The 27,408-nt window shown below is 38.5% G+C and overlaps 2 protein-coding genes across 9 annotated transcripts in view; both read left to right on the top strand.

Annotated features, from left to right (window-relative positions):
* LOC112975691 (BTB/POZ domain-containing protein KCTD5-like) overlaps positions 1-6,738 on the top strand; it is a gene marked incomplete at its 5' end in the record, with an annotated part of 36,709 nt that extends 29,971 nt beyond the window's left edge. Inside the window, one exon of the mRNA XM_026086091.1 lies at positions 367-6,738. Coding sequence (XP_025941876.1) covers positions 367-396 — 30 coding nt within the window. The remainder of the gene's footprint in view (positions 1-366) is intronic.
* Positions 6,739-10,589: 3,851 nt separating this feature from the next.
* UBE2I (ubiquitin conjugating enzyme E2 I) lies at positions 10,590-27,135 on the top strand. 8 transcript variants are annotated; one of them, XM_026085183.1, is made up of 9 exons: positions 10,590-10,708; positions 15,319-15,537; positions 16,176-16,308; positions 16,906-16,984; positions 17,224-17,307; positions 21,277-21,349; positions 23,015-23,124; positions 23,302-23,381; positions 26,477-27,135. In XM_026085183.1, exons 4-9 carry the CDS (start codon positions 16,919-16,921, stop codon positions 26,538-26,540), a joined length of 477 nt encoding a protein of 158 aa, XP_025940968.1. In that variant the 5' UTR covers positions 10,590-10,708; positions 15,319-15,537; positions 16,176-16,308; positions 16,906-16,918; the 3' UTR covers positions 26,541-27,135. The 8 variants fall into 8 exon arrangements, 7 of the variants coding, with proteins under 7 accessions (XP_025940968.1, XP_025940973.1, XP_025940992.1 ...); XM_026085188.1 differs by lacking the exon at positions 15,319-15,537; XM_026085207.1 differs by lacking the exons at positions 15,319-15,537; positions 16,176-16,308 and adding an exon at positions 12,025-12,107.
* Positions 27,136-27,408: the final 273 nt, after the last annotated feature.

Genomic DNA, 27,408 nt, shown 5'->3' with positions numbered 1-27,408 from the left:
CAACTTTTAATGAAGTAACTGAGTTCATTTACTATGCAGTGACGTAAGTATCCTCAGAACTAAGATGAGGTGAAATGGCTTAGCTTTTATATCTACCCACCCTAAAGGTTTGGATATATTAGTAAGACTTAGTTCCTAGCAGTGATTTACATGTGTTTTAATAGGGTTTAATAGGAGATATTGTATGTATCAATCTTTTTTTTTTTTCAGCCTTACAGCATAAGCTTCAAGAATGTTCTTGAACCAGCTCCCTGACACTTCATCAGTTATTTGAAATTGTGATCATGTTGTTCTTTGTCCTCCATGCTTTAGGAATGACACTGAGGGAATTTTCATTTATAAATTTTTTTTATTGATCTCTTCCAGATTTTGCAAGAAAGAGGTTCCAGGATGTGAAGACAGTATTGAATGCTGAAGATTTTTTCTCTTTTATTCCAAGATGCAGTGAATTGTCACATTGAAGAGGCTTGGCCGCAAAAGAAGAAATCTGATTTAGACAATTTTCTGTTGATCTGGGTTCAACCGTTTTTGCCTATAAGCTGGTGTAAACTGGCTGGAAGCATTGCAAGATTACTTAATGGGAATAGATGGTGTGAGAGTGTGTGTTAAGTTTTGGTTGTAGTGCATGGTTGTACTCTTTTATGGGCTGACTGACATTGGTCATTTGAAAAGAAGTGACCATGCACTCATATTTTCCTCTGAGACATGTAGCACTTATGCCTGGTGCTGGATGACCCAATGTCGATCAGTTTGAAGAGTTTTTCTTACTAATCATTGTAGACATTTAAAGGACAATGTAACTGGTGCTACACACACACACACACACACACACACACACACACACACACACACATATTACAGCCCACAAATGCAAATTTTGGGGCCTACATTGTTTTGGAATCAGTGGCAGCCCCAGGTGACTCTCTTATACTGCACATTCCTTATGGCTCTGTGACATATTCTCTCATGTAAGAACAGCCTAGGAGATCAATTGAAACTAGCACATAAAAAGTTACACCACAGACAAAAGGTTTTTTCTCAAGGAAGGGTGTATATATTGCCTGGGTTTATGGCATATTTTAATACCCAAAGGGAAGACTAAACTCAGAGAAAATGTCCTTCATCTGAGTCATTCTTGATGTTCCTTCTGTCAAAAGTGTCCTCCTGCAAAAGTTATGCTCCAGTCTTAGCCAGATGTTTAGAAGGGGAATCAAAATTCACTTAAAATGAACTACTGAACATTTTGTTTCTTTTGAAATGTTTGTAGTCAAATGTGTGTTTATACTTTTAAAAATGCCTACAAGTGTTGATCTCTTTGTGGATTTTGGTAGAAATTTTTTAAGAGAGCTGGAGATTGTACAGAAATATGGCTGGCTAGTCCTAGATTCTTATCTCTATGATTGGGATTAAGATCAACCTTGAGTGTGAACACATCATCCAATTAAAAAGCTTAATTGCTTTGGATATTCAGGATACTTGCAATCAGTCTATCTTTCTATACTGTTTCAACTATGCAGTTAAAGAACACTGAAAACATCTGGTGCAGCTTTATTAGGTTATGTCCTTGATAAAGGCTAATACCCAAGACTGGAGCTTTTTAATACACTATGTTTTAAGCAAAATCTTCAGCGCATCTTTGAAACACTTAATGAAATTGGTAGTATAAAATTCAGCTTCATTGGCATATGTAGCTGAACGTGGCAGAAAAGAGTTTCAAAAAGCTATAAGATTGTTTAGAATTCTAAAAAACATTAAAACTTTCATTCTCAGTAACTTCAGAATTTATGCATATACTCTAGGTAATCCTTTACACAAAAAGCTGATTGTCAAGCACCTAGGGTCTGCCTATTTTTTTTAAACTTTCTGTACATTGATAAAAGTTGGGCAGAAATAATTTGTAAAACCATTTCTACAAAGCAGGTTAAGCAGTGGGCTAAATGTTTTGTCCGTGCATCTAATGCTAGAAAGCATTAATGCATTTTGCCACTTGGATGTGGTCTGCACGGGAAGCTGCTGGCCCCTCCACACCACGTAAAATGTTTGTCTTTTTTTAAGATGTTAAAACTGAATTGAATTTACTAAAATGTAATTATGTAGGGGAAAACGTTTATACTTTTATACTTTTTTAGGCACCCGTATTTTAGCAGCTTAAATTTAGCACCCAAATTTCCCCTAAATAGTAACAGATAATCTTATGTATTTGAAAATAAGCATAACAGTTGTCTATGTTAACTGCATATTAAAACATTTGCTCTGCTGCAGTAGTCACTGTGTTTTTAAGCAGTATGACTCCATCGTATTCTCTGGGCTCTCTAGCTCATGGAAGTGCAGCCAACCAGGTTTCTTGTTCTTTACTTGCTGTGCTCTACAGAGTAATTCAGCATTGGCCTAAGTGGATTTTAATGCCTAAAATAACTGTGTATAATAATCCTTCTGAATCTGCATTTGTGTTTTCTGTCTTATTTAACACAAAAAGACAGAACACTTTATTTCATCAACTGAAAGAGTGAGAGCAGCAAAGCATGAGTAACAAACTGAGCAAACTGAACAAATTTAGAATATGTAAAAGGTTTTGGGGGCTTTTTTTTTTTTTTTTTTTTTTAGTACGGCTTTTTCACTGGAATGTCTTCAGTTTAATAACATGCTTTTATGGTGAAATTACCTGCAGTGTAGTTTACGTTGTATCCCTGTTGTAGCAAATTTGGGGGGAAAAAGGGGTTAATCATTTTGCACTCTGTTTCCAATACCTCACAAAGATCTTAAGCAAAAAAAGAAAACTTTAATAGGCAGGTACCTTGTAAATGATTTTATATGCTATTGTATGAGACTGCCTGAACTAACTACTCTCCTGTTTTTGCTACTGTCAGTTACTTTAACTTTTTTTTTTTTTTTTTGAACATCTGAGGCTTTCAGATAGCTGGAAGTGCTATCACATGCCTTTTTCAAGGCATTAGGTATTGATCCCTAGAGAAATTTGGTTTCTTTTTATTTGCATCTTGTAATTTCTAATAAAATTAACTATAGTAACAAGGTAGTTGCATTAGAGTTCAATCTACATCACCAAGTTTTGTGAACATTGCTTTTTGTTGGTTAGCGTCTTGCAGGATGAGGAAATTTACCAATATAATTTAAACTGGAGTCCTTAGTCTATTTCTTTTCTATCATTTGGGGAAGTGTTTACCACAGGAGAACAGCATATAACTATGTAAAGCTGATATGTTCACTAAACGAGTATACTTGAAGAGCTACACTGCAAAAGTCTTTGAGGTGAAGTGTAAATTCTGGATTTATACAGTTTTTCTATCCTTAAAACAGTATTCCAGGTTAAAATTTAAGATCCTGAGCACGAAGAGATCATAGCAGGAGGAAATAAAGCAGAAAGGTGGGATACCACAACATACAGTTAATAGAGATGAACTCTCATGAAAAATTAAATTCTGTGGAAGGTTTAACTTTCTACCCTTTTGCTATATAAATATTCTTCTGTCTACATTTGGTGAAGTTGTTTGGCATGTTGTCTGTGGAACAGGAGGTTAATTTAGTAGGTGATTAATGGATTTTCAGTGGAAATCTTTAAGGACTTTTACATGACAACATTTTGTAAACTTATTTAAAAAATGAAAAGCTCAAATTTACTGTAGCAATTTCTTGTTTTAAGTTAGGAAACAGGTAGTACTGTTGGCTTAATTTAGTCAGAGGATAATCTTTGCTATTGGGGATGATTGATTTGTAAATCAAATGCTTTTGGCTTTCTTCAGGCAGCAATTAAATTGGAGTTTATCTGTTGTCCTAATGAACAAGTCATTCTGAGGCCTCTGAGACATGAACATCACCTGGTCCATGATAACTGTCCAGAAGTATAGTCTGACTCAGCAGCTCCCCACAGTAAATGTGAAATAGCTTTTTTAGTGAAAGATACGAGGTTATGTGGAATTTTTTCCCATTTACTCTCAGGTTACCATCGATTATGGCTGATGGTAATTTGTTATCCCACAGTAACCTAATTGTGTGTCAAAGGCCTGATTGTATTTAGAAGCATAAAGTGATTCTCTACTGAAATTTTCAGTCCTCAGTATCATATGCTAAGTTTATTAGGAAAAAGTACTGTGTTTCTTCAAATTCAGCCAGGCTTGCGGTAATGATAAAAGTTCCTTTCATCTTGCATCTTAGCATTAATAAAAAATATTCCTGAACAGGTTGAGCTGAAGATACCTGTGCAGCTTTTTTCTCTTCAGATGATGTTGAGGCAATTGCTGTGTAGCTCCATTTCCAGCAATATGCATGCACAGTTATGGTCAGTCAGAAATGGGTGTATTTCCTGAAAATATCAAAACTGAATCCAGCTCATTTTCCTGTGAGAACGATTTTTTTCAGAAGAAAATGAAAACTTCTAGCAGTTAAAAAAAAAACACACACACACAAAAAAAACTTGGTTACAGGCATGATCAGGGAACAGGTTTGTTGAGTAGGATGATGGTGTTTCCACAAAACCACTTCTCAGAACAGAACACTGCGTTCTATGAACCTATCTGTTGAGGCTGTTGAGAGTTGTCAGTCTCTTGAGCAGTGAAGCATTGTAGAGAGCTACCACCAGAAAATTAAGACACATATTAATTACAAATCTTCTATTTTTATTGGTGTTAATAAAAAATGAGCTTGGAATGCAAGAATATAATAGTATCTGACTGAATGAAATTATCAAGAAACTGTATTATAATGTATATTGTTCAGTAATTCAGGTATATTGGAACACATTTCTTCAGAAGTACTAACAGAACAGCAAAGTACTGGGTTCTTCATGGAGATCAAAGTCAAGTGAAAGAGAGTCTGGAGCTGAAACTTGGCATTTTGTTCACTTGAGATATGATAAAATTGGGAAGTGTCATTCTCCAATTTTATTCTCTCTCTCCTCATCAAAAGTCTCTTCCAGTTTTTTCAAATTAGCTTCTTCAATCAGTCCTGAAAGGTGAGGCCCTTGAAAAGAGATGGGGTTTTGGTTTTGCTCTCCCCATACCTGTTACCTCAGGATAGTTGGGCTAAGACTTCTGGTGGTCACTTTCTAGCACAGCAATTTTGAAATACACAAGGTCTGAGGATGCTCCGTTTGCTTCATTATAGTTTAGACTGCAGTTATTTCCTCCTTTAAGGACAACCTCAGGATCTTACTTGGGTTTGTATGTAGAACTATGGATTCTTAAAATACCATAAATATTCCACTTTAAAAAAAAAAATGTGGAAGGTTCTCTGAACTCAGTGTAACATAACTTTTCTTTCTTTTGGCTTGCAGCAATTGGGAGTTGTTTTTAAAGGCTTCTCACTGAACTGAGGCTTTAAAGGGCTAAATAGGTCACACTTTATTATTGTTCAGTTTGCCTAGGTGACTGTCAGACAGAAAGAACTCTCCATTTGCAGTGCAGAAATGCTAAGGGCTATAATGCTTTCCAGGGCTAATTTGAAGTTCCAGAGACGCAAATAAGTTTTAAAAAGGAGCCACTCCATTTTTCCTGTAACTCACAGACTCTAAAATCCTTTTTCGAAATGCCTAAACCAATTGCAGATGTACCTGTGTTCATATCTGACTTGGAACTTCAGCTTCCAGGTTGGTAGGGACACAGTGGAAGAGAGCACACTTGCCCATCCCTTTATTATTGCCTGTGCTGAAATCTAATGGCTTCTATGAACGGAACTGGCAATAGAGAGACTCTGAGGAAGATTCTATTCCAGGAAATAATCACTGAATATTCATTTGCAATTTAGCTTTCCTTTCCTTTAGCAAGGTCTACCAAGGTATTCTACCAAAAGGCTTCTCTTTAGGGTTTTCAGTGTTAATGGCTACCATAATGAGAAAAAAATTATTAGAAAGTTATTTTGCTACTTTGGAGGGGTGGAGGTTCTGTAACAGCGCTCTCCTTCCCTTAGAACCCTGAGCCAAAATTTTGACCCAACTTAACACCTGGTAAGATTTCCAAGGCCTATTTGTCTGAAATGTATGAGTTGATGGATCTTTGTACTTAGTTCCTGCTCCTTTTCAAGATTTTCCAAAAGCTTATGTGCAACTTTACTCAAGCTTAACTTAGCCTGTGTGCTTGCTAAGAGGAAGCAAGTGCCAAGACATTGTAAACCAAGTGTTGCCCACCTCTACTTGGAATTGAACCAAGATCACCAAAACGATCAAGTATCAGATGGCAGCTATTTCCAGCTGCTTCTGTTCTGGGCATGACCTGAGACTAAGTATGAAAAAATATATATATATTTCCTGTGCGCTGTATAGGCCTGCCTACTCAATTCAGCAGGTGGTTGGTTTTTGTTCTATTTATCTTTTTAAATCACTGGTCTCACAATTAGTTGTGCACCAGGTGTTTATGTTAATGTCCAAGTCACCATACTTGCAAAATGTTATTTCCTGGATAGTGGATTAGCAATAACATTTTCTTTTGTGCCAATTCATTATCTCTGAAGTGTTCTTACTGCAGCAAAGTTTGAATTTTGATTTGGTTTTAATGCTTTTGCATTATCCAAAATTATTAGCACAAACATGGACAACAAATTGAATACAGGGAATTTCCCTGGATAAAAATCTGCTAGGGCTTCCCAAATCATTTGACGATGGTTACAATTAGCCATCATTTTTAGAAAAAGCATACAATTAAAATGTGTGTGGGTATTTTTTTAACTTCCTTTTCATAACACTAGTGTATTGTAAACTGCATGAAATAAACATGTTTTCTCCCTTTTAAAGTCTGATGTCTTAAGTTTTCTTTTGTTTTCTGAATCCATTAGCAGTGTAATATCGCCAATATTCCCAGTTCAGCACTTCAGATAAAAAATGTAGTTTAATAGTTCACTTTTGTGCAGTGATTCAAAGCAGTAATACTTCATTTGTAAAGGAGATGCATCCTTTTCTTATGCCCCAATGCCTTAGTTATAAAAAGCCATATTTTTTCAGATACATATGCACTGGGAAATTAAGGTATTTTCCTTTGTTTACTATTACTGTTGCTGCTTGTTACAGTAGGAAATTCTTCCCTCTAGTATGGGTATGTAATCACAAAAGAGCCATATACCAAGGTTTAACCAACATTGTGCATATATTTTCTTTCATACAACTCACAGATGAGCCTGCCTAAAAATATTATTTCTTTTAGAATACTTGGATGTTTAATGTAAATGTTTTTTGTTTGTAAAATTAAGCTAACTGAAATCAACACTTTATAATAAGGCTGACATACAGTATAATACAGGAAATGTAAATAAGAAGCCACTCAGTACATTTGCTGCAAAAGTTTTGAAGATATAAATTGCCGAAGGAAGACAATGGTTAAGTACCTGAAACAGGTTGCTGAAATGATTCAGTTTTTGACAGCTGTTCCTTCTGCAAGTATAGAAAAGATCATAATTCAGTGTTAGTATTGAGAAATCAACTGAATTGCTCTTATTTTCCAAACTGCTAATAAGAATTATGTATGAGAGGCTAAGACTTGTGAGTTCTAAAATCTTAGAGTCTGTACAGTTAAGTATGAGGTTAATTTCATTTTAACAGTTTTAATCAGTTTTAAATGCAAATAATGCTTAATTTTTCCGTATATATCCAGCAACTTTGGTGTCATTTTACTGAACTGATTTCTTGTATTTTAATAACATTCCAATTTTAACAGAATGTCACAAGTGAAGACATTAGTCTAGTAGAAATTAACTACTCAGCACATGCTTCCATATTTTGTCAGGCTTTCTTCCTAAAAGTATTTAGACTTTACAGTCAAGCAGCACTACTTCCAATCCAAATTCTTATTCTCTGTATCTGTAGCTTCAAGTGTCTTCACAGATTGGCAAAGGTGAGAACATAAAAGGCGTAACTGTGTATCCCAAACCAGAAACCAGTTAATAAAGGGCACCTAAAGGAGATCATCCTATACTTCCAAGTAAGTCATTAACATTCCACTTGCATCTTTTATAACATTTGGAGTTTATTCAAAGCTAGTTCTCCTTTCGGTAGAAAGTTTCATTTCAGGAAGATGAAAATGACCCTGCAAATTTACCTTTCAGTGTGCTGAAGTCTTGCCTGGCAGTTATAAACACAGTCCCATATTTATGTGATGTTCTCTGGGGCTGCAACCATGCAATTCCGTAAGATAAGTCCTGAGAGTATGGTTTTCTCTCAGATCACTGCTTCTGGTAATGTTCTTCCAATCCTCTGCACAGAAATGTCACTTCCTCTACTGCATCCATTCAGATCAATGGTGACAATCTTCAGTGCTGAGTTTGGAAGGATGCAAATTCAAGTAACATGAAACCCTGGCAAGTCTACATACTACAATACAGTGAATCTGCCTGCTATCTTAAGGACCATGCTACCAAAGTTGCATCTTAAATGCAAAGATAATACTTCAGCTTAGAAGACCCTATACTGCAAATGATCAGATGCCAGAAAGGTATACAAGGGAGTACATGTTCATCCTCTTTCTACTGTGGGTATTAGCTACTGGCAAAAGATTCCTAAGCTAGAGTGACCTGTAGTCTGATTAGGCATAGCCACTATTATGTTCTTACGCAGCCTTGCTAAATATCTCAGTTTCAAACTTTTGCAAAGAAACCACCAGAGATTCCAAGTATATTTTTACCAAGTGACATGCCATTGAGGTGGCATTCAGTAACTGTTTGGTAAAGCAATCTGTAACTGGTGTTTTCTTGAAGAACTTTGAGACTCCCCTCTTTCCCCAAGTCATTTGTGACTGTTCAGGATGCGCCTTCTGTACATGCATCTGCTAACTGGCTTCCCTCTCTACTCCAACATTTCCTAATTGAAAGGAATAAAGCAATTAAGGTAGACGCTGCCACAGGTATCCATGCATCAGGAAAAGAGAACTGTGCAGAAGCAAGAACCCACAGGAAGGTAAATATCCTATTTTGCATCCTTGTGTTACATAACTGGCTGAATCACAAATGTGAATAGAGATAGTTCAGTCAAAGAGAACATAGTTACTGTTAAGTAACTCCCTGATGGAAAGAAGCTAAATAAGGACACCATGAGAACAGGGCAAGTGGTTCAAGGATCTGGGCTGTTTATATGAAGGTGAAATCGTTATTTTGCATTCTTAAACATTTCTGTGATGTGTCACTATTCCTATTCTGCCTCATGATCTCATTCAGTGTTCCTTGCTGTAAAAGGGAGACATTCAAATTGCCCACCTGCCTACCAGAAAGAATACTTGTCCTCTCCATCCTTTCTGTAGGAGTCAAAACTGAGACAAGGTTAAATGAGAAAATGAATTGAATAAAAAACAAAAAAGTCTGGAAGGGGCTGAGACACACCACTCAGCTTGTGCCCTTGGCCAAAGGCAGAAACAGCTACACTTGCAACACATGTTGTCCAACCTAACTTTAAAGCCCCTTGTGATGAAGAGTCCATACCCCTCCCATACCATTAGGCAATCAAATGCCTAATTTGCATTTTTGACATTAAAGATTTTCTTCATGCCTCACCATTTTTCTTGCTGCAGTTTATACTGATGACATCTTGCCCCCTCCATTACAGGCATGAATAGTAGGTTATTCCCCTTTCTCTGTGCAGTACCCTTTCATTTTCTCAAAAGCAACTTACATCTTCATATTGTGTATCATGTTTACAGTGACTCAAGGAGCAGAAGAATCTAACAGAATTTTAAGTTGGAATTTTAAAAGCCAAGCAGAGCAAAGCACAAACAAAAATTTCTAACGAGGTCTAGATTCATCCTGCCAGCTTTAGGTGCCAGTTGCAAATGAATTCCAGATGCCTAGGGCTACAGAGAAACAGAAGTCCTCCAACAGGCAGTTTAATGTATCTAAGATGAACTCCTCTTTGTAGCTGCCTACTCATTAGATGGGATGCTGGGCAATGAGATTTCTAACTAAGCACATATTTTGATTAGGGCAAATTCAAGTCTAAGTGATTTTTTTAAAAAGTTAATTCTAGCATTCCCAAGACGAGATACAATTTTAATTTAGTTTTAAGCACTACATAGGAGGTAGCTCAAGAACTGCTAACACAAAGAGACCATGGTGAGGCATAGCTAGGGGAAGGTTTCAGGACTGAAACTTCATTACATTTCAGTAAAATGAAAAAAAGTATGCTGAACACAAGAACACAATGTGATTCATGCCCTATATACCAAAAAAAATGCGTTTTTACAAACCAAGAAAAAAGAAACAAAAGCACAGCATGTAAAGCAGTCTGCCTCTTAAGTATCAGATGGAAAAACAGACTTGGGCCAAATACGCAGGTAAAGGTGGGACATGGGGAGGCAGCAGTAAGTCTCGGGGCTTTCTGGCGCCCTGTGGCCCCGGGCCGACGGTCAAGGAGGCGCTGCCGCTTACGGCGTGGCCGGCAGGCGGCAGCTGCCCTCCGCACCGCCCCCCCGAGCCGCCGCACAGCGCCCACCCGCCCGGGGCCCCGCGGCCGCGGCACACAGCGCCGCCCGGCAGCGCCGGGGCCTGAGGAGGGCCGCGCCCCCGCCTCCCTTCTGACGAGACTCTTCGGCCAGCCAATCACCTGTGAAATATCCTCTAGGGGCGGAGCCTCCTCCCGCCAATCAGAGGTCTGGCTGTTCACAGGAGGTGGGGTCCTCTCGGCCTCAAGACTGTCCCGGGGCAGGCGCGGCCTGCGACAGCGGCTTTAGCTCCCTGCGAGGGACCAGGCCTTATTAGGGCGGAGGTGACTCTCCCAGCGCCTGAGGTAAAAATTCACTCAGTTTCTCGATGGGGGCTGATAGGAGGCGAAAGGCACGAGGAAGCGGAGAGGGCTTTAGAGAGCCCCGCTGGGATTTCCCCTTGCGCTCCCTGCTCAGGCATTGTTCCGGGCGCCTCGGGTCCTGTGTCACGAGGATGCGTAAAGCGTGGCGGACGGATCGGACTCAGGGTCATAACGCGCCGGCGCAGCCGCACGGACGGGTCGGACTGAGGGACACACCATAGCGCCGCACTCTGCACCGAGGAAAGAGGGAGGGAAACTCCGGGCCAGAGACAAAGGGGGGGAGCCGAGTGGGGAACATCCGGGTCACTCGCTGCCGCCTCAATCCGGGACACGCGCGGGTGCTGTGGCCGCTCACGGTGAGGCCTGGCCGGGCGAGGGGCCTGGGGCGGCGGGGCCTGGGGCGGCGCGCTGGCGGCCGCGGTCCCTGGGAGAGCGGGGCCTGGGCTGGCGCGCCCCGCCCGCGGCGCGACGGGGCGGGCGGCCGCGGGGTGCGCGGGCCTGGAGGCCTCCGCGGAGACCGTGCGGCCGGGTCCGCCGGCGCAGCGCTGCCCGCCTCGGGCGGGCTCTGCGTCTGCTGCCGCCCTCGGAGGTCTCGGCCGCCTTGGGCCGAGCGTGGCGAGGAGGGCTGGGCGCCACCGGGCCTGCGCGAGGCGGTCCCCGCCCCGACGAGCACTTGCCTGGGTCCCAGCGGGCGGGCGCCGGGCTGCCCTGCGCAGGCCTCGGTGCCGCCCCGACCCCTCTGCCGGGTCCGCCAGACGGGCGGCCCTCGGCGAGCGCAGGCACCGCTCGACTCGCCCGGGGCCGCGCCGCGGGCGGCGTTGCTGAGCCGGTCCGGACCGAGGGCTCTTGCCGCGCCTCTCCTTTGGCTGTTCTCCTTGCGGCTCTGTAGCCCTGTCGGTATAGTAACCCCTTTCTGCCCCTTTTCCCTGCCGCAGGAGGCGGTTTTCTCTTGCAGTCCGGCGGTAGTCTGTTTCATTAAATCACAACCGTGGGTTTTCTCCACTCTTCTGAAAAGTAAAGTTCATCAAGTTCTTGGGCAAGCTATTCCAGTTTATAACTTCTTCTTCTTGTGCTAGTATTTAGCCCACAGAGTGAGAATGTGAGGTTAGCAATCTTAAACTTGCTTTATTGTTATTATTTGAAATGAATTGGAGCTAGTTCAAGTTCTTGACACTTAAAGAGCATGCTGTTCGTGTATTTAGGGACTCATCACAGGTCAGAATTCTGCGTATGATAGATTTTGCTGTCCCACAGCAGAACTCTTCTTTGTGAGACTTGCTTTTTGTGTTTGGAAATAGATTTCTCCCCCCCCACCATCGGAGGACATAGGTAGCTAAGATGATCTGTAATGGAACACAACCACTTCACCCCTATGATAAAGGTTTGGTTTTGTTTTGGTGTGTGTGGTTCTTGTTTTTATTTTTTTCTCCAAGAGTGGGTAGTAGTAGCAGCAGCAGAGGCAAGCTACAAAGTAAGTTTGGAAGCTTCTGTTCATTTCCTAATGCTTTGATAGCAATAAAAGGGGCATTGCTACCTTTTAATTTGGGGGGGGGAGGAAGGAGGGAAGTGGAGTGCAAAACCAAATGAAATGTGGAGATAGACCTCTTCTGCTTGCATGGCCTCTGCAAGATAGGGTTTATATACTTTTTCCAAGGCAGAAGAGTGCGTTCTTTCCAGTGATAACTGTCTTTAATGTGTTCTGATCTCAGTTCTGTTCCTTTGCAATAAATTCCTCAAGTGGAGGAAATAAATCGGATGTGATAGTGGTGGCTTTTTTTTTTTTAAGATTTTTTTCAGGTTTTAACTGTTTCAGGTTAATAGTGATGTCTTGCATTTGCTAGGAATTTCAAGAGCTTACAAGAGTTAAACATTAAATGTAGGCATTTGGACAAAATACTTCTCAGAAGCTACTATTACAAAGAAAACAATGTGCATAAATTATTGAGTAAGATAAATGTAGCAGTGAGGATATGAGATCTTCAGTTCTATTTCTGAAGATCTAGTTAACCCACTTTAGTATCTCACTGTTTCCTGCTATTCCATTACTTCTGAGATCAAAATATATATTCAGATGATCAATCTCTGTTTATCATATTTCAAGCTCCTGCAGAGCAACAGTTTGAACAAGATGTCTAGATTCTTCTACTGAAGAGCTGCTAGACAGTGTATGTTGGAAATTTGTTAATAGACTGATGCGCTTTTGAGCAGATTCTAATACGATCTTCATTCTGAACTGTGCTTTCAGTCTCATTTGTCACAAATCGCTACAAAGTAGATGTGCAAGAGATGAGAGATTTTTCAATAGTTGTCTGCTCTTGCAAGGGTAACTGAAGCCTGTGAACTTTATGAAGAGGTTAATCAGGCACTGACCCATGCCATGTAAGTATGTAAGATGTTTAGGTACTCTGAGAAAGAGGGTGACAAGCTTCAGAACTGACAAGTCTCCTTCTCCACATCCTTTTATGCTGGATGCTCCTTACAGTCACTTAGGAGTTACAAAACTCAAAGTGAGTCCACAAGAGTACAGGAAAACTAGTCTCCCAATACAGTTCTTGATTTACTTTAAAATATGAAAAGAGGGGTAAACTTAATGTAGTGTTTACTTGCACAATATAAGTCTGTAGCACTCACTGTCTGAGGATACCAATTTTAGTTACTTCAGCATCCCTGGACCCTTTTAAGACATTGTAATAACAGTCTTGCAGAAGAGAGACCAGAGGTAGGCACAAAAATCAGAATTCGAGTCCAGCTGTGGTTGAACTTTTTCCCAGTCATATTCAGTAAAACTTAATCATCAGTTCAGGTTTGATTGTTTGGGGGGGGGGGGAAGGGGAGAGGAAACAGAGGTTCAAACCTGCAATAAAACTACTAACTATATATTGTAATAGATTAAAAATTTTAACTGTGCATTACTAGTAACTGAAACAATCTAATATAATTGATTTTCTTTCTAGTTGTTTACCTGTCTAACTTTCTGATTTGATATGGATAAAGTAAATATTCTTAAAACCCTGGGAAATATCAGTTTTTATCAATTTTTTTTTTCATTGCAAGGGCTTTTGATATTCACAATACTGGAATAACAGAGACTAGAAGACTGTCTAAATATATGTACTTGGAATCTAAATTGAAGACACAAACACTTACTTCTTTATCAAGCTTCTCAATATATCCTAGTTAATCACATTTGGCTCATTAATAAACTACAGTGTTATGTGAAATTCAGACACTGAATTCCTCAATTTTTTTTTACCCAAGCAGCAGAGTTGCTACTAAAATAAATATTGAGCTATTAAGTCACAGGCTTCACTTGCTGTGAAGTATTGAAAATCAGCCTAGTATTTTCTTCATTTAAAATATACTAATTGGGAAAACACCTTTTTATTTCATAAGTCCCTCTGTCAAAGTATTTGTTTTTTTGGAGCCAAGCTGTCTTTTAGTATTACCCTTAAGTATTCGGCTAGGCTGCAGAATAGCAGAGAGCTTTGAACTATTTTTACATACTCTTCCCCTCCTCCTCCCCTTGCATAAAATATATCATTCTCAGAACTTAGGTAGTGGCACTTAATTTTTTGCTGTGAGGAGAGAAAAGCAAGAAGTTGACATTTGGACTAAGGAATGAAAGGCAGACATTGGGAAGACAGATGTGCTACACTTGGGAAGGAAATGGTGTGTGGTCCTTCTTCAAAGCTTGATTTAACATCTTGAGGTGCAAACCAGTTAAAAGATTAGACTTAATCTTTTTGGTTATAATGCAGTGTGTATATATGCACTGAAAAAATAGTTCTGAATGTAGTCTGATCAGTGATTAAGTTAAAGTCAAATGCCTCAAGATTTGAAGAGGTCTTTATAGAACAGAAGGAAGTCTTAAGTTTACTGGGCCACCATATAGTTCATAACTAGTGGCAAAAGCAAGCAGGTTACAAAGTAACCTAAAACAAGTCAGAATTGAAGCTTGAAAATTCATCATTTCCTTCTGTTGAAAAATTATTTAATTGGTGATGTTCTGTAGGACCTATGTAGTTTATAGGCCCTCTGAGAAGACAGCATTTCCCTTGAGATATACATAATTGCCTGTTAACCACAGGAAATTTAATTCTTCATGTATTTGAAAGCATTCTGTAACATTTTCCTTGGAGAAAAGATAACTGAGTTTCTAAAGTATCTAAGAATATCTGAATGGTTAATAAGCACAGCTAGTTTCCTCAAATTATTGTAGCAAGGTTAATACTACAGTGGACCATCATGTGCTGACAGCACAACTGAAATTCTGTCATATATTCAGTAGTTCATTTAAATCTGCAAGAATACGGAGTCATAGACTAAAACTACTCCCTTTAAAATTTCTCTAAGGGAGAATTTTGTTCTGACAGCATCTTTTCAATGGCTCCTACTTCTTTCTCTTGTGAATGAAGTAAAGTCTGAAGTGGTATGTAGTTTCTTAGTTAACTAAAGTCTTCTGACATAACCAAGATCCAGATACATACCTCTACTTTACTCATCGGACAATTTATAGTGGTGATAGGTATATAACACTAAGAGGAATATTAGACTGAATATAGGATTTACTGTACGTATTTGCTGTATTTCAGGGTTAACGATCCTTTCTAAAAATAGCTTCGTCTGGCATGAATTTAACTGCTAGCTTGAAGTTGAAATTATGTTTTATGGTCATCCAAGCAAAACTGACTTTGAATAAAACTGGAAGGAAGGATTTGAAATACTGAGTGTCCCAGGAACTCATTAAAACTCTTAATCTGGAGTTTTTAAAGGCTTTGAGTTGAGGTGTCTGCTCTGCTAATTTTTGATGTGTAAGTACTTAAGTTGGAAGCCAACTGTCTTCTAATCTTTAAAGTGTATAGTAAATGAGCATGAGTAGTCCAGTGTGAGATTTTAACATAAGGATCTTTGTAAGCTACAATTCATACTATTGTAGTAATAGACTGTAATATTCTTATGAGCAATCTGCATATTAATACCGTATTGAATGTTGCATAGTTCTTAACCAACATTTAAAATATTCACATTAATGGAGTGGTAATATTCCTATCATTAATTCTATGAGCTTGTTTAGTGGAAAAACTCTTTTATTCTTTTGGCTGTCCTAAAGACCTCTTAACTATATGTAGAGTTAAGAACAGTTGGAGAAGTCAGGCCAACTGCTGAGTACTAACTCCTCTTTGAAAAGGGGAAATGTGCAGTAGGGAGAAGGATTAAAAACCTTTGTTGGAAGGAGGTTATGAGCTCCTTTTGACCATGTGGCTAATAAAACCCTGAGTTCAAGTACAGTTTAGCAATGAAAAATAAACTCTGTTTTTAACTAATGTTCTACATGAATAGAGAATCCTCCCTGAATTTGAGTGAGCCACTCTGTTGCAGCCATCATGTTTAGAACTCTTGTTGCATCATCTACAGTGATGACCTGTGCTCTGCATATTTTCTTCTGCAGTTTGCTGTTTCAGTCGTCATGCTTGGCTGTTACTGAAGATGCAGAAAGATCATTCAGTTTACATTGGAGTTCAGAACCTACCTTGTGGAATGAGTGGGACACTGGTTCTTCCTTAGATCACTTCTTTATTGCTGTCTGTGTCTGCTGATGTTTGGAAGTTACATAGCAGCATCTCAGCAAAACTGAGATGATTCTGATAAGTTCTATGCCCGTGTTGCTTTTGCATAGAGCACTGAGTTTCAGCAGGGACTTACAGTCTAAGATTGACACTTCTCGTTCCCCTGTTTACCACAAGCAGGAGCGATAGAAGTATTGGCTACATAAGAAAATCATACACTTCATGGTGTGGTAGACAGGCATTTATCAGTCACACAAGTAGAATATCTGAGCCCTTTTATTACTACTGATGGTATTTCCGTTGTCAAGCTGCTGTTGAAGTATTTTTGAAAATGTAGTTCACATATAGAACACAAGGTGGGGATAATATTTAAAACTAGATGAAGTCTAGTAACTTAGGAGTTGTTGACATGGGGAACCTTGATGATGATTTTCCTGATGTTGAGTTCTGCTGAACCGGGGGGAGGGGGAATGCATTTATCAACAACAGTAGTGAAAATCATAGATCAAAGTATTTCCTGAGTAATCGTAGCTTTTCCAAAGATAATATAATGTGTGAAATGCATACATTTCAAGTAAAAATTTATACTAAAAGCAATCATTTCTATTTTAGAGGGACTCCAAATATGTCTGGCATAGCCCTCAGCAGACTTGCACAGGAGAGAAAAGCCTGGAGAAAAGATCATCCATTTGTAAGTATGCGAACTGTCAACTTTCTGACTTCTGTGGCTATTTTGGTCTTCTGATGATGTTTTCCTGATATTTTTATTTATTTATTTATTTATTTAACACCTAATCAAACAAAAAAAGCTGCTTAAAACTATGTAGTGCAAAACAAAATAACACCATGTATAAAGAGAAGATAGTTGTAAAGCATACTGTAAGTGTGTCTTCTGAAATCCTCACCCTTTGACTCTTTGCCTTAATTCAGGGATTTGTAGCAGTACCTACAAAAAATCCAGATGGCACAATGAATCTAATGAACTGGGAGTGTGCTATTCCAGGAAAGAAAGGGGTAAGATTTACTATTGTCCTAACATCTCACTTATATGCTGAAAAGAAACATAAGCCTGCTCATGTATTAAGGTGAGAACTGAGAATATAACTTACATGCAGTTTAATGTAAACGTTTGGATCCTTCTGCTACTTTGGAATCCAGGTCAAGTAGATGGAGAATGACATTGGACTAAATACACTGAGTCTGTTCGACTGTTGATACTGACCACTTTAAGAAACAAATGCTTCAGAGGAATGCGTGAGAATCCTGCATAGAGCAGACTTAAGATAATCTTTTGCTTCATGACAGGGTTTATTGAGACTTCTGTTCTTACTAAATGCTGGTTTAAGCCCTAAAGCTTGAAGATTAATATTGCCAAAATGTTGCCTCTGCTCATTAACCGCCAAGGCCTCTTTTCTGTCCACTTAATAGTGAGACCATTCAGCCTTATAGAAGTGCTGTACTGTAGCACTGTTCTTAATTTTATGGATTTCATGGAAAATAGTTCTGCTTTATCATCATGGAAAACTTCATAAATTGAAGATATGAGATTCCCTTTTTATTTTAGGAAAAGAAGAATAGAACTTTCTAACATAGTTCTTCAAGCTGATTTCATTTATGCTTTTATGTCCACTTCCTAAAAATAAATAATTGTGGTCTCTACAAATGTGTTCCTTTCCCTTGTTACTCTAGTCAGTTTATTCTGGTTTTAGGGGAGAGAATGAACAGAACTTCTAGATGGAGATAATCATTAATGCATGAAGCTTTTTTTGATTGCTACACTGCCATTATAATTTCTCATTCTGGGTGCTATCTCTCTTTCTCTTAAGTTTTTCTTTAGCAAGGAGCAATCGATTATTCTTGAACCCGGGGGATGCAGTCTTTTTTGGAATAGTACTATGAATTACTTAGTGTTTTTCATTTTTGCCAGTCTTTAGTGTTTTGCATTGGATGTGGGATTTCTTTTGTTGCTTTGACTGTTTTACCACCCCTTCATGCCAACTTGCTTAAGTCCCCCCCAAAATCTGGTCTCTTAGATTTTGTTTGATAAGGAAAGTATATGTTGGCAAAACATGCCGATTTCATACTATTGCCCAGTTCATCTAGTGCTGAACATGGCATCGAGTGTTGCTGCTAGAGATCTTACTTGAATAGACAGCTACCAAAGTATTGAGCTAATTGATACCTTGTTTTTGTATGACTCTCTGAAATGGCATACCTCAAGTTATTTCTTAAAGAAGCATCTAAAAATAATTTAACAGTACAAGGAAAAACTCATCCCAGGGTATTCTGCCAAAACAAGATTATCACTTGTAATAGCTAACTGTTTTGTCAAGATGTCACCTTTAAATACTTATGTTAAGAAATCTTAATGGTACTGCTATGTAATGTAAAATGAAGCAAACAAAACCCTTAAAGGACAATTTCTTGCCTCCTACAAACAGCTTATCCCAGAACAAGATCAGGTAAACTCATGTAATTCTTGGACAGCGGTCTGTAATAATTCAGGGGTTTTACTTCTGAATAGACTGAATTTTTGCTAGAAGCAGCATGTGTTGTTTGTCTCTGCCAGACCAACCAGTCACTGTATATTGCCTTTGTGTTTGGAGGCACACTGTACTGCAGCTGCTACCTCTGAGCCAGATCAGTGAAATCACCTACATGGCATAGGAGATGTATGTTTGGAACCTTGATGCTGGGTTTTATCAAAACTTAATCATCCTCCAGGAAGTCTTAAAGACCTCTAATGCTGGTTCACAACTTTCTGAATTGTTGCTCCTCGTGACTGTCTGACATAAGGTTCAGTCTGATTCAATTACCAAGCTTGAGTCCTTCTCTTGAATCCTTGCTACCTAATCACTTTTTCCTGTCTGGTATGTGCATGCTGATTTTTTTTTTCCAATTTAAACATAGAATCTTGCACTTCTCCCTGAATTGCATCCATAAGCATATTAAAGCTAAGTAAGTTTGAATCCAAAACGCTTTCTCATCTGCTTGTCATTCCTGTCAGCTTGGTTCTGCTTGCAGATTTATTGGATGTCTTCTCCTGTGCTATCAGCAGACCACAAGCTGAAGTAGCAAATGGTATTAGACCTGGGATGGATATCTCCATACACCTCTTCTTTGACAGTGGATCATTTATTAACTACCTATAATATGACTTGAAGATATACCTGCAATCTGTCCAGTAGCGCAGCAGGATCTAGATGATACTTCTATGTCGTACTTTTATCTTAGTAAGGCTTTTGAATGTCTGCTATTTTACATCCATAAAGTGTGTTGCTTTGTCAGAAAGAGTCAAAACTTGTTTTTGACTGTTCTTGCATTCTACTTGAGCAGTTTATCAAAACCATTTGTCTTTCCCCAAAATTGAAAACAAACGAGTTTTTATTCTATCAAAAGGCTTCTATCTCTTTTAAAAATGGACAAGTTTGTCTCGTTTGAGAAGGTGTGGAGAACAGGTATTTCCAGTTGATCACAACTGACTAGGACAGTAAATGTAATCAAGACCATTCACTCTTAAAAACACTCCTATGTTAGTATTTCTTAGCACTCTCCCCCCCCCCCCCCACAATTCTAGCCTGAGACTTTGCACAAGGAAAAACAGCAACAACTGTGTGCTTTTTCCACTAAAAATCACATGGTTCAGGTAGGGAAGAGGTAGGGCTTTTCTCTTAAGGTGATCTTTGAATATATCTGTTTGTCCTTGAGGACACAAGTTGATCACTTACGCTGATAACTTGAGACCATCACTCAGATTTGTCTCTAAAGGACAAATCCGACACCCATTTTCATTTCAGTGAGCCTATAGTAAGGGCTAGTTACAGATGAGTGATCTGCCGTTTTAGAGATTAATAAACTTTTTCACACTTCTTACCAGAAGTCAGTTCTTCCGAAGGCTTTTCTCCTTATGTTCCAAGTAAGAGGACAAGGCAGGGTATCTTTTGAGGTAGGCTTTCTGTCTTTTGCCAGATGTTTATACTTCTTTAGGTGACCATTCTGAGTACTGCTGTCTTATTTAATCCCTAACGTTGTGTAGCACTGGAACTGCTCTAACAGAGCAGTGTTCATGATTTCTGACAGTGATGAAAACCTTCTTGGAACTTCTGTTTCTTATACAAAAAGATGTGATCTGCAAGATTACATGCTACCAAATACAGACAGGATTAATTTAGACTAGTGAAGAACCTCACATAAATCTAGACGGCACTGTAATATTAGTTATTGTTGGTTTGGGGATTTATTTATTTTTAGTGCTTTTTCTCAGGCCAGATTCTCGAGTCAAAATAGAAGCTGTTTATATCCACTCACTTAAATGGTGTATCCATATCCTGTCTTCTCAGATTTATTTTAAGTGCAAGTATAATGATCCCTCCCTCATTACATGTTTAGAAGAACAAAACAAAGCTTTAGATGCTATATAGGATGACAACTTACACTTGCATTTGAAATTATTTGTTTGTATTGAATTTCTTGACTGACTCTGCAACACTTATTAGCAATAATCAAGTGGAAAAAACAGTTTTGTTTTGTTTTCCTTCCAATTGCTTACTATATAGGTAGAATAACTAGTCTCAATGTAGATATCCCTTTACACCTTTGTGGACTTGGTATGCAGATACAGCACTGAGATATTACTGCTATGTTAAAGTGGACATGTACTCTTAAATGAATCTATGTTTTGTTTTGTTTTTTAAGCTCTTGAGATTTTTACTTTTGAAATCAAATTCCAAACTACTGCTCAGTTTATGAACTGATTTACTCCTTAAAATATTTTTTTCTGTCAATGAAAGTGTTGAGAGAGAATTATCTAGCACAACACATTCTTACTAAAACCAGCAAAAAGCTAATTAGGCAAGAGGACAAATATTTCATACTGGTATAGAAATAGGAAGTGTCTTACTATGCTGTTTTGTGGGTTTTTTGTTTGTTTGTTTTGACTTTTCCTTGCTGTAATCTGAAATCTACTTTAACTTCTTTTGATAGACACCATGGGAAGGAGGTTTATTTAAACTACGGATGCTTTTCAAGGATGACTACCCTTCTTCGCCCCCAAAATGCAAGTAAAATGATCAAAAAACCACAGGTTTAATAGAGCAATATTAAACCAGTCCATGAGGCTGTATGAGTGGTTACTACTTCTTACTGATTTCCTACTGAAAGGTGTTTCCCTTCCCACCCTGCTTTTGCATTTGGGGAAAAAGTGATGAAATGAGCGAAACGTTCAATTTTAGAAAGCTGAGGAGTAGAGGGCTGCTTTGAAGATTTCCTGGAAGTTTGGCAGAAGCATCAGTTGAAGCATCCCCTACTTGATCAGCACTCTTCAGAATCGAATAGGCAGGCATGGTTAATCTAAACTTCTTAGGGCGTTTGCTTTCTGAGTGAGTTCTCAGCTTAAAAGACCAACTTTAAGGAAGAAAGATCTTGGACAAATCAAAAAAAAAATGGTTCCATCAACTTTAACCTTTTCATCTGTTAACCCTAAATATGAACCTGTTTGTTTTGTTTCTGTTGTGTGGTTTTGTTTTTTTTTTTTCTTTCCTATTACCTACAACATGTATATTCAGATAGCTTGTTTCCTTGTTAGGATAAGGAAACTTTTAAAACACGCCTCACTTATAAACTTTAGAAGTCTGAGAACATCTTCTGCCTTGTCTAGTTGCTAGGGCCTTTAAAAAGTCTATCCCCACAAATCAATGGACATGATCAAAAACAGCTTTTTAGACAATGGTTCATGTCTCTCTAGTGTTTCAGCAGTATCGGTTGTCTTGGCTGTTCCTTTAGTTTGTCTCCACCTAAATTCTTGTGACACAAGAGGAAACATACCTTTTTAACTAGAAAATATTTAACATGAATATCTCAAGAAATACCAACTAGTTTAGCACACTTTGCAAGTGCTGAATGAACTATCATCCCTTAAGGTGCATCTGTGACTTATCAATTATTATGACTTACCAATATGGCTCCTCAGTTCCCACTGAACTTTGTTGAGGGGCCCATAAGCAAAACTTAATTGTGACATAGGATGAATAGAAAACTGCACCAGTATCTACTTATTTTCTATATTACTAAGTAACTGTTCATTGCGTTACTGAAGATGGTGGCTTTTGCGTTTAAGTCCTGCAAAGATTAAAGAAATGTCAGAATAAGCATTGCTTGGCAAAGGGATAACTGCCCAAGCCTACCCCTTCAATCAGTCTTGCAACTTAAACTTGGTTCCTCATGTTCAGTGCATGTTGGTTATACATAAAAGAAAAGTGAAACTGAAAAAAAATGCTTGAAGCTTAACTTAGCCTTTTCTGCATAGACCTCTCTATGTTTTAAAGTGAGGGGAAAACAGATGAATGAAGAGCAGTATCTATCCTGTATAGAGTAATATGTGCCACTATAAATACAGGATTAGTTTAAAAAGCTTTTTATGATAAAGACATTACAAACTGATTTTTGTCTTTTTTTGCTCTTAAGCCAAAAGATTACTGATCGCAATGATAGTGCTGTATTGCCCGGACTGATATTGCAGACACTTGGAGTTCCTGCTTTATGTGCAGGCTGAGTCAAGAGGAAAACTAGTATCAATAGCCCCCCAAAAATCTCTTTAGGGATTCTCTCTCTCTCTCTCCTTTTTTTTTTTTTTTTTTTTTTTTTTTTTTTTTCACTGATAGTGTAAACTAACTTTCTAATCTTAGTCTTACCTCTGTATGCAAGTAACTCTCTTCTCCCTTAGGTAAATTTGAACCACCATTATTCCACCCGAATGTGTATCCTTCAGGCACAGTGTGTCTCTCCATCTTAGAGGAGGATAAGGATTGGAGGCCAGCAATCACAATTAAACAGGTCATTAATTATGCTTAGACATAAGCACTCTTATTTGCTTTGCCTGCTTGTCTTACATGAATCTAAAATGTTCAGTATATGTTTCTACAATTGACTTCCAAGAGGGTTTTTTTTAATTGTAAATTTCTTAGTAATATCTATGCCTACATTACTCACTTCCTATTCCTTCTTAAACAGATCTTGTTAGGAATACAAGAACTTCTAAATGAACCAAATATTCAAGACCCAGCTCAAGCAGAGGCTTACACAATTTACTGGTAAGTATCTTTACATATCAGCTTGAAAGCTGTCATATTACCTACAACTATTTGTAACTGATAGTATAATATGGGAATGTTCTTAGGAATGATCAAGGTTTCTTACCTTCATGGCTGTGACCTGTGGAGATGCCTAGCTTATGCTAAGCCTAAGTAAAAGAGTAGCTTCAAAGTTAATAGGCTAATGGCACTTTTAATAATGTGACAACAGCAGTAAATTGCAGAGGCTTCCTTAGTTGGACCATGATTCTCATTGTTCCATCCCAGGACAGAATCCCTTCCCTTAAAGGCTGAGTGAGGGATAGTGATGAGGCATAATAATTTTGTGCAACCAGTGATTAGAAGGATGAGACTGGATTAGGTGATGAGTCCCATTCATCAATACAGGAATAAGTCGCTTCTATCTGGTAGTGGGTGTCTATGAGCATTTGTGCCTAAAGGATAAAGTATAGCTTTGCATGATTGCTGTAGTGAGCATGGAGCATTTTGTGAAAATTAAATCTTCAAAAAGAATAGGCTAACAAATATGGAAAGCTTGTAACTTTAGCAGAATGAACATTACAGTGATTATGAAAGGTGATAGTGTTTTAACTGAAAAAATACTTTTTTTTTTTTTTCTCTCAATCTTAACATTATCCCATAATCAAAAACGGGCAGCTGATCTATAATCTTTATGGGTGCAAAACACATTAAACAAATGCTTTTGGCTCTGTCAGCTACTAAAATAATGACCAAGATGAAAATGTAAGGCTGACATTCCAGACAGAAACAGACAGAAGAACAAGTCTCCAGGAGACTGCCAAGTTAGAAAATGGCATTTTATGTGACTTCATCTTTGACATAGCTTGGATGTGTCTATATTACAGGACCCTAGTGAAAAGGAAAGATAGAGATGAATAGTGTGCCTTGGATTTAAACACTTCACTCAGTGTTACTCTTTCAGTAAATTCAGTGAATTTATTCTTAAAATTGGATGTGACTGAGTGCAGATGAAGGACATGTAGAAGGCCACAGTTGTAGGCAATGCCTTCAGGAGCAGGTAGTGATGAAGGCAGGCCACTTTTAAAAATAAACTACTCTGAGGGGGGAGGAACAACATGCTTTTATAAAAAAACATATATATATAGTCTGTGTGTCTCTTCTGTTTCTACAAACACACTGGGGTGTGTGTGTGTACATACACACACGCGTGTGTGTATATATATGTATGMAAACAATTTCTTGTTCTTGTTTCTGCCTTACTGCAGAGACTGAAAAGACAGGATCTTGGTTTGTACCTTGGTGACTGGTTAGTACTAATGAATATACTGCTTTAAGGGTGCAATTGTTAATAGGAATAGTGAACAGTTTCTATGAGCATAAGCTTAACACTGTCTTTTTTTTGGGGGGGGGGGGGAGGAAAGGACAGCAGTGTTGGGAAGGTGTTGCACAAGCTGCTTCTGTGGTTGTGCTAAGGCTTTCCAGATGCATTAGTCAAGCACTGTGCTTCTGTGCCTGTTTCAGTACAGTCGATTTCCCAAAAACAAGATCTGCACCTGCTGAAATATATGATAAAACTTTTTTTTCCTTAGAACATTGCTTTCAAGTGTTAAATATTTTAATTCTATATTCTTTTCATGTGTCTTTTGGACATGCATAGTTTTTCAGCGGGTTTACTGTATTTCTACAGCCTGACAGTATGAGTCACACTTACTACTTAACGAGTAATTGTTAGAAGCTCAACAGAGCAGAATGATGTACGTGTCTGTAATTTGGCATGATTAATAAATATGGGGGAAGATGCAGTGCTGTGCAAGTAGATGCCTTTTAGAGAGGTTGTTAAATTTCCTTTTCAAGAATAAGTTTTATGTGCAAAGTAAGGATACTGACACTACTTCTCACTCTCAGGACTGCTTTGGTGTACTGTTACAAAGTAACTTTAACTTCAGCACTCTTAATGTGCTAACCTACTTTCTCCCCTCCCCTCTGTGCATGCATATACACTCCTATGGCAGGCCTTCTTTTGCTTGGGTTCTGAAGGTGTGAGACAACCAGCTGGGTTGAGTTCTTGTGTGACAATGCAATATAACCTAAAGAAAAGTTTTTAGAAGAAAGTTTATAAGTTTAATTATATGAGAAGAAGCTAGAGTATTGTCAGTCTACTTGCTGATAATTGTTCATTTGACATGTCCAGAATTGGCTTCATGTCATCAACTCCTGAGGATATAATTTGCTGGGTTTTTTTCCCCTGTGCAAGCCTTCAAAGCTGAAAGTAAGTTGACTCGCTCAGGCTGTCTGCAAAATCTGATCACTTTGTTTTAGCCACGGTGTAAAGTACCTTACACACAAGAATAAAGATGATAGATTTGTTTAGTAAGAACTTGCCGTTTTCTCTGTTCAATCTGTGAGCCTTAATGACTGGTTATAGTTCCTTGCAGCAATACTTGCTTGTTTAATCAATCTTCATTGGGTATGCTAGCTGCTGTGAACTATAGTGCCTTTTTTAATGTGGAACACTTTCTTTTTTCAACTAAAGGTTACGATAAAAATGCCAAACTGAGGCAGGGTCTGCAGAGATAGTGTGATGCTACCATCATCTTTTCCCCTTTCTTAGAGCGCTTCCCCTCTCCCCTCAAAGCAGTAAAGATGACACTTTAAAATCATATGAATTTCACCAACTGTTCTGGGAACTGGTCTCATCATACACTTTGTGTTATTACGATACTGGAATTCAGGTCTCAGCAYGAAGAGGGGAAAATTGTTAGCTTCAAATGAGTAAGATACTTGCATGTAAGGCACAGCTGAACCTGAGAAAGGGCAGGCATAAACTTGCTCGTTACAGGTTGGTATGGCATGCGGTCAGATAGTACAATCGTTCAACAAAAGATGAAGAACTGAACTTCCCTCCAAAGGAAACTTTCAGAGTAATGGTCCAGACAGGTCTTTAATACACTGTAGTGTTCAGTGAATTTTTTGTGCATTGTGAAAATAGAGGATTCTCTTCTGTCTTACATGTTTTGCTTCCAGCAATGGCTTAGTTTCATATTGAGGGGAAATAAAACTGTACAACTCTGATTTCTCAAGCTTTAATCACCTTCTGTTTCTTTTCTATTCAGCCAAAACAGAGTGGAATATGAAAAGAGGGTTCGAGCACAAGCCAAGAAGTTTGCACCATCATAAGCATCTGTCATGCAGCATCTTAAAAAGGAAGGGATTGGTTTGGCAAGAACTTGTTTACAAAACTTTTGCAAAATCTAATGTTGCTATGTACAATTAATATCCACTTAGGGGAGGGGGTTGTATGTGTGCCATTTTCCATATTCGCCACTTGTATACAGTTCTAAATTTGCTGAATTGCCCCCAGTTTTTTCATACAGGGTCTCTTCCTTCAGTCTTTTGTATTTTTGATTGTTATGTAAAACTTGCTTTTATTTTAATATTGATGTCAGTATTTCAACTGCTGTAAAATTATAAACTTTTATACTTCTATAAATTCACTAGTATCTCTAGTTACTTTGCTATCTGATGCAGGCATGCTTTAAAATGTTTAGAACTATATTTAGCCTCTAGCTGGCTGTATGAAAAAAATCATGCCCTCCACCCCCTTCCCTCCCTGAATTTGTTTTTCTATCTTTCAGAAACTAGGTTGTTATTGCTTAAAAGCCTCTGAGATCCAAAGTCAGCCAGCATCTTTATTCTGCATCACTTCCTTTGTGTTTATATGGCGTTCTGTCTGTGTTGCTGTTTAGAGTAAATAAACTGTTTATATAAAGGGTTTTGTTTCATTATCTTCATTAAAATTATTAAAAGGCTGCCATTTAAGCAGTTCTGAACACAATTCAGTGAAAGTCCTGTTTTTAAGGCCTGTGATGCTACACTTTTTGTTTAGATGTTTCCCTCATTTCTCTCTCCTACCCCTTCCTTGCCTCCAACACAGATGTGGTCCTTTGGGCCTAAGTCATGATTATTCATAGCTTTGGGTCTGAGTCATGATTACTCATATACTTAAACAGCTCATTGAATTCTGTGACTAGAGACCAATTGCTTA

The sequence above is a fragment of the Apteryx rowi genome, unplaced genomic scaffold (assembly GCF_003343035.1).
Source record: "Apteryx rowi isolate R43461 unplaced genomic scaffold, aptRow1 scaffold_119, whole genome shotgun sequence".
NCBI classification, from domain to species: domain Eukaryota; kingdom Metazoa; phylum Chordata; class Aves; order Apterygiformes; family Apterygidae; genus Apteryx; species Apteryx rowi.
Note: the sequence above shows the minus strand (reverse complement) of the source record. Positions and strands in the feature narration are given on the sequence as shown.

Coding starts and splice junctions, on each gene's coding strand:
- UBE2I (XM_026085188.1), top strand. CDS start 16,919: ATGTCTGGCATAGCCCTCAGCAGACTTGCACAGGAGAGAAAAGCCTGG. Junction 16,985..17,223: donor GGAGAAAAGATCATCCATTT/GTAAGTATGCGA, acceptor GCCTTAATTCAG/GGATTTGTAGCAGTACCTAC. Junction 21,350..23,014: donor CCCTTCTTCGCCCCCAAAAT/GCAAGTAAAATG, acceptor CTTCTCCCTTAG/GTAAATTTGAACCACCATTA.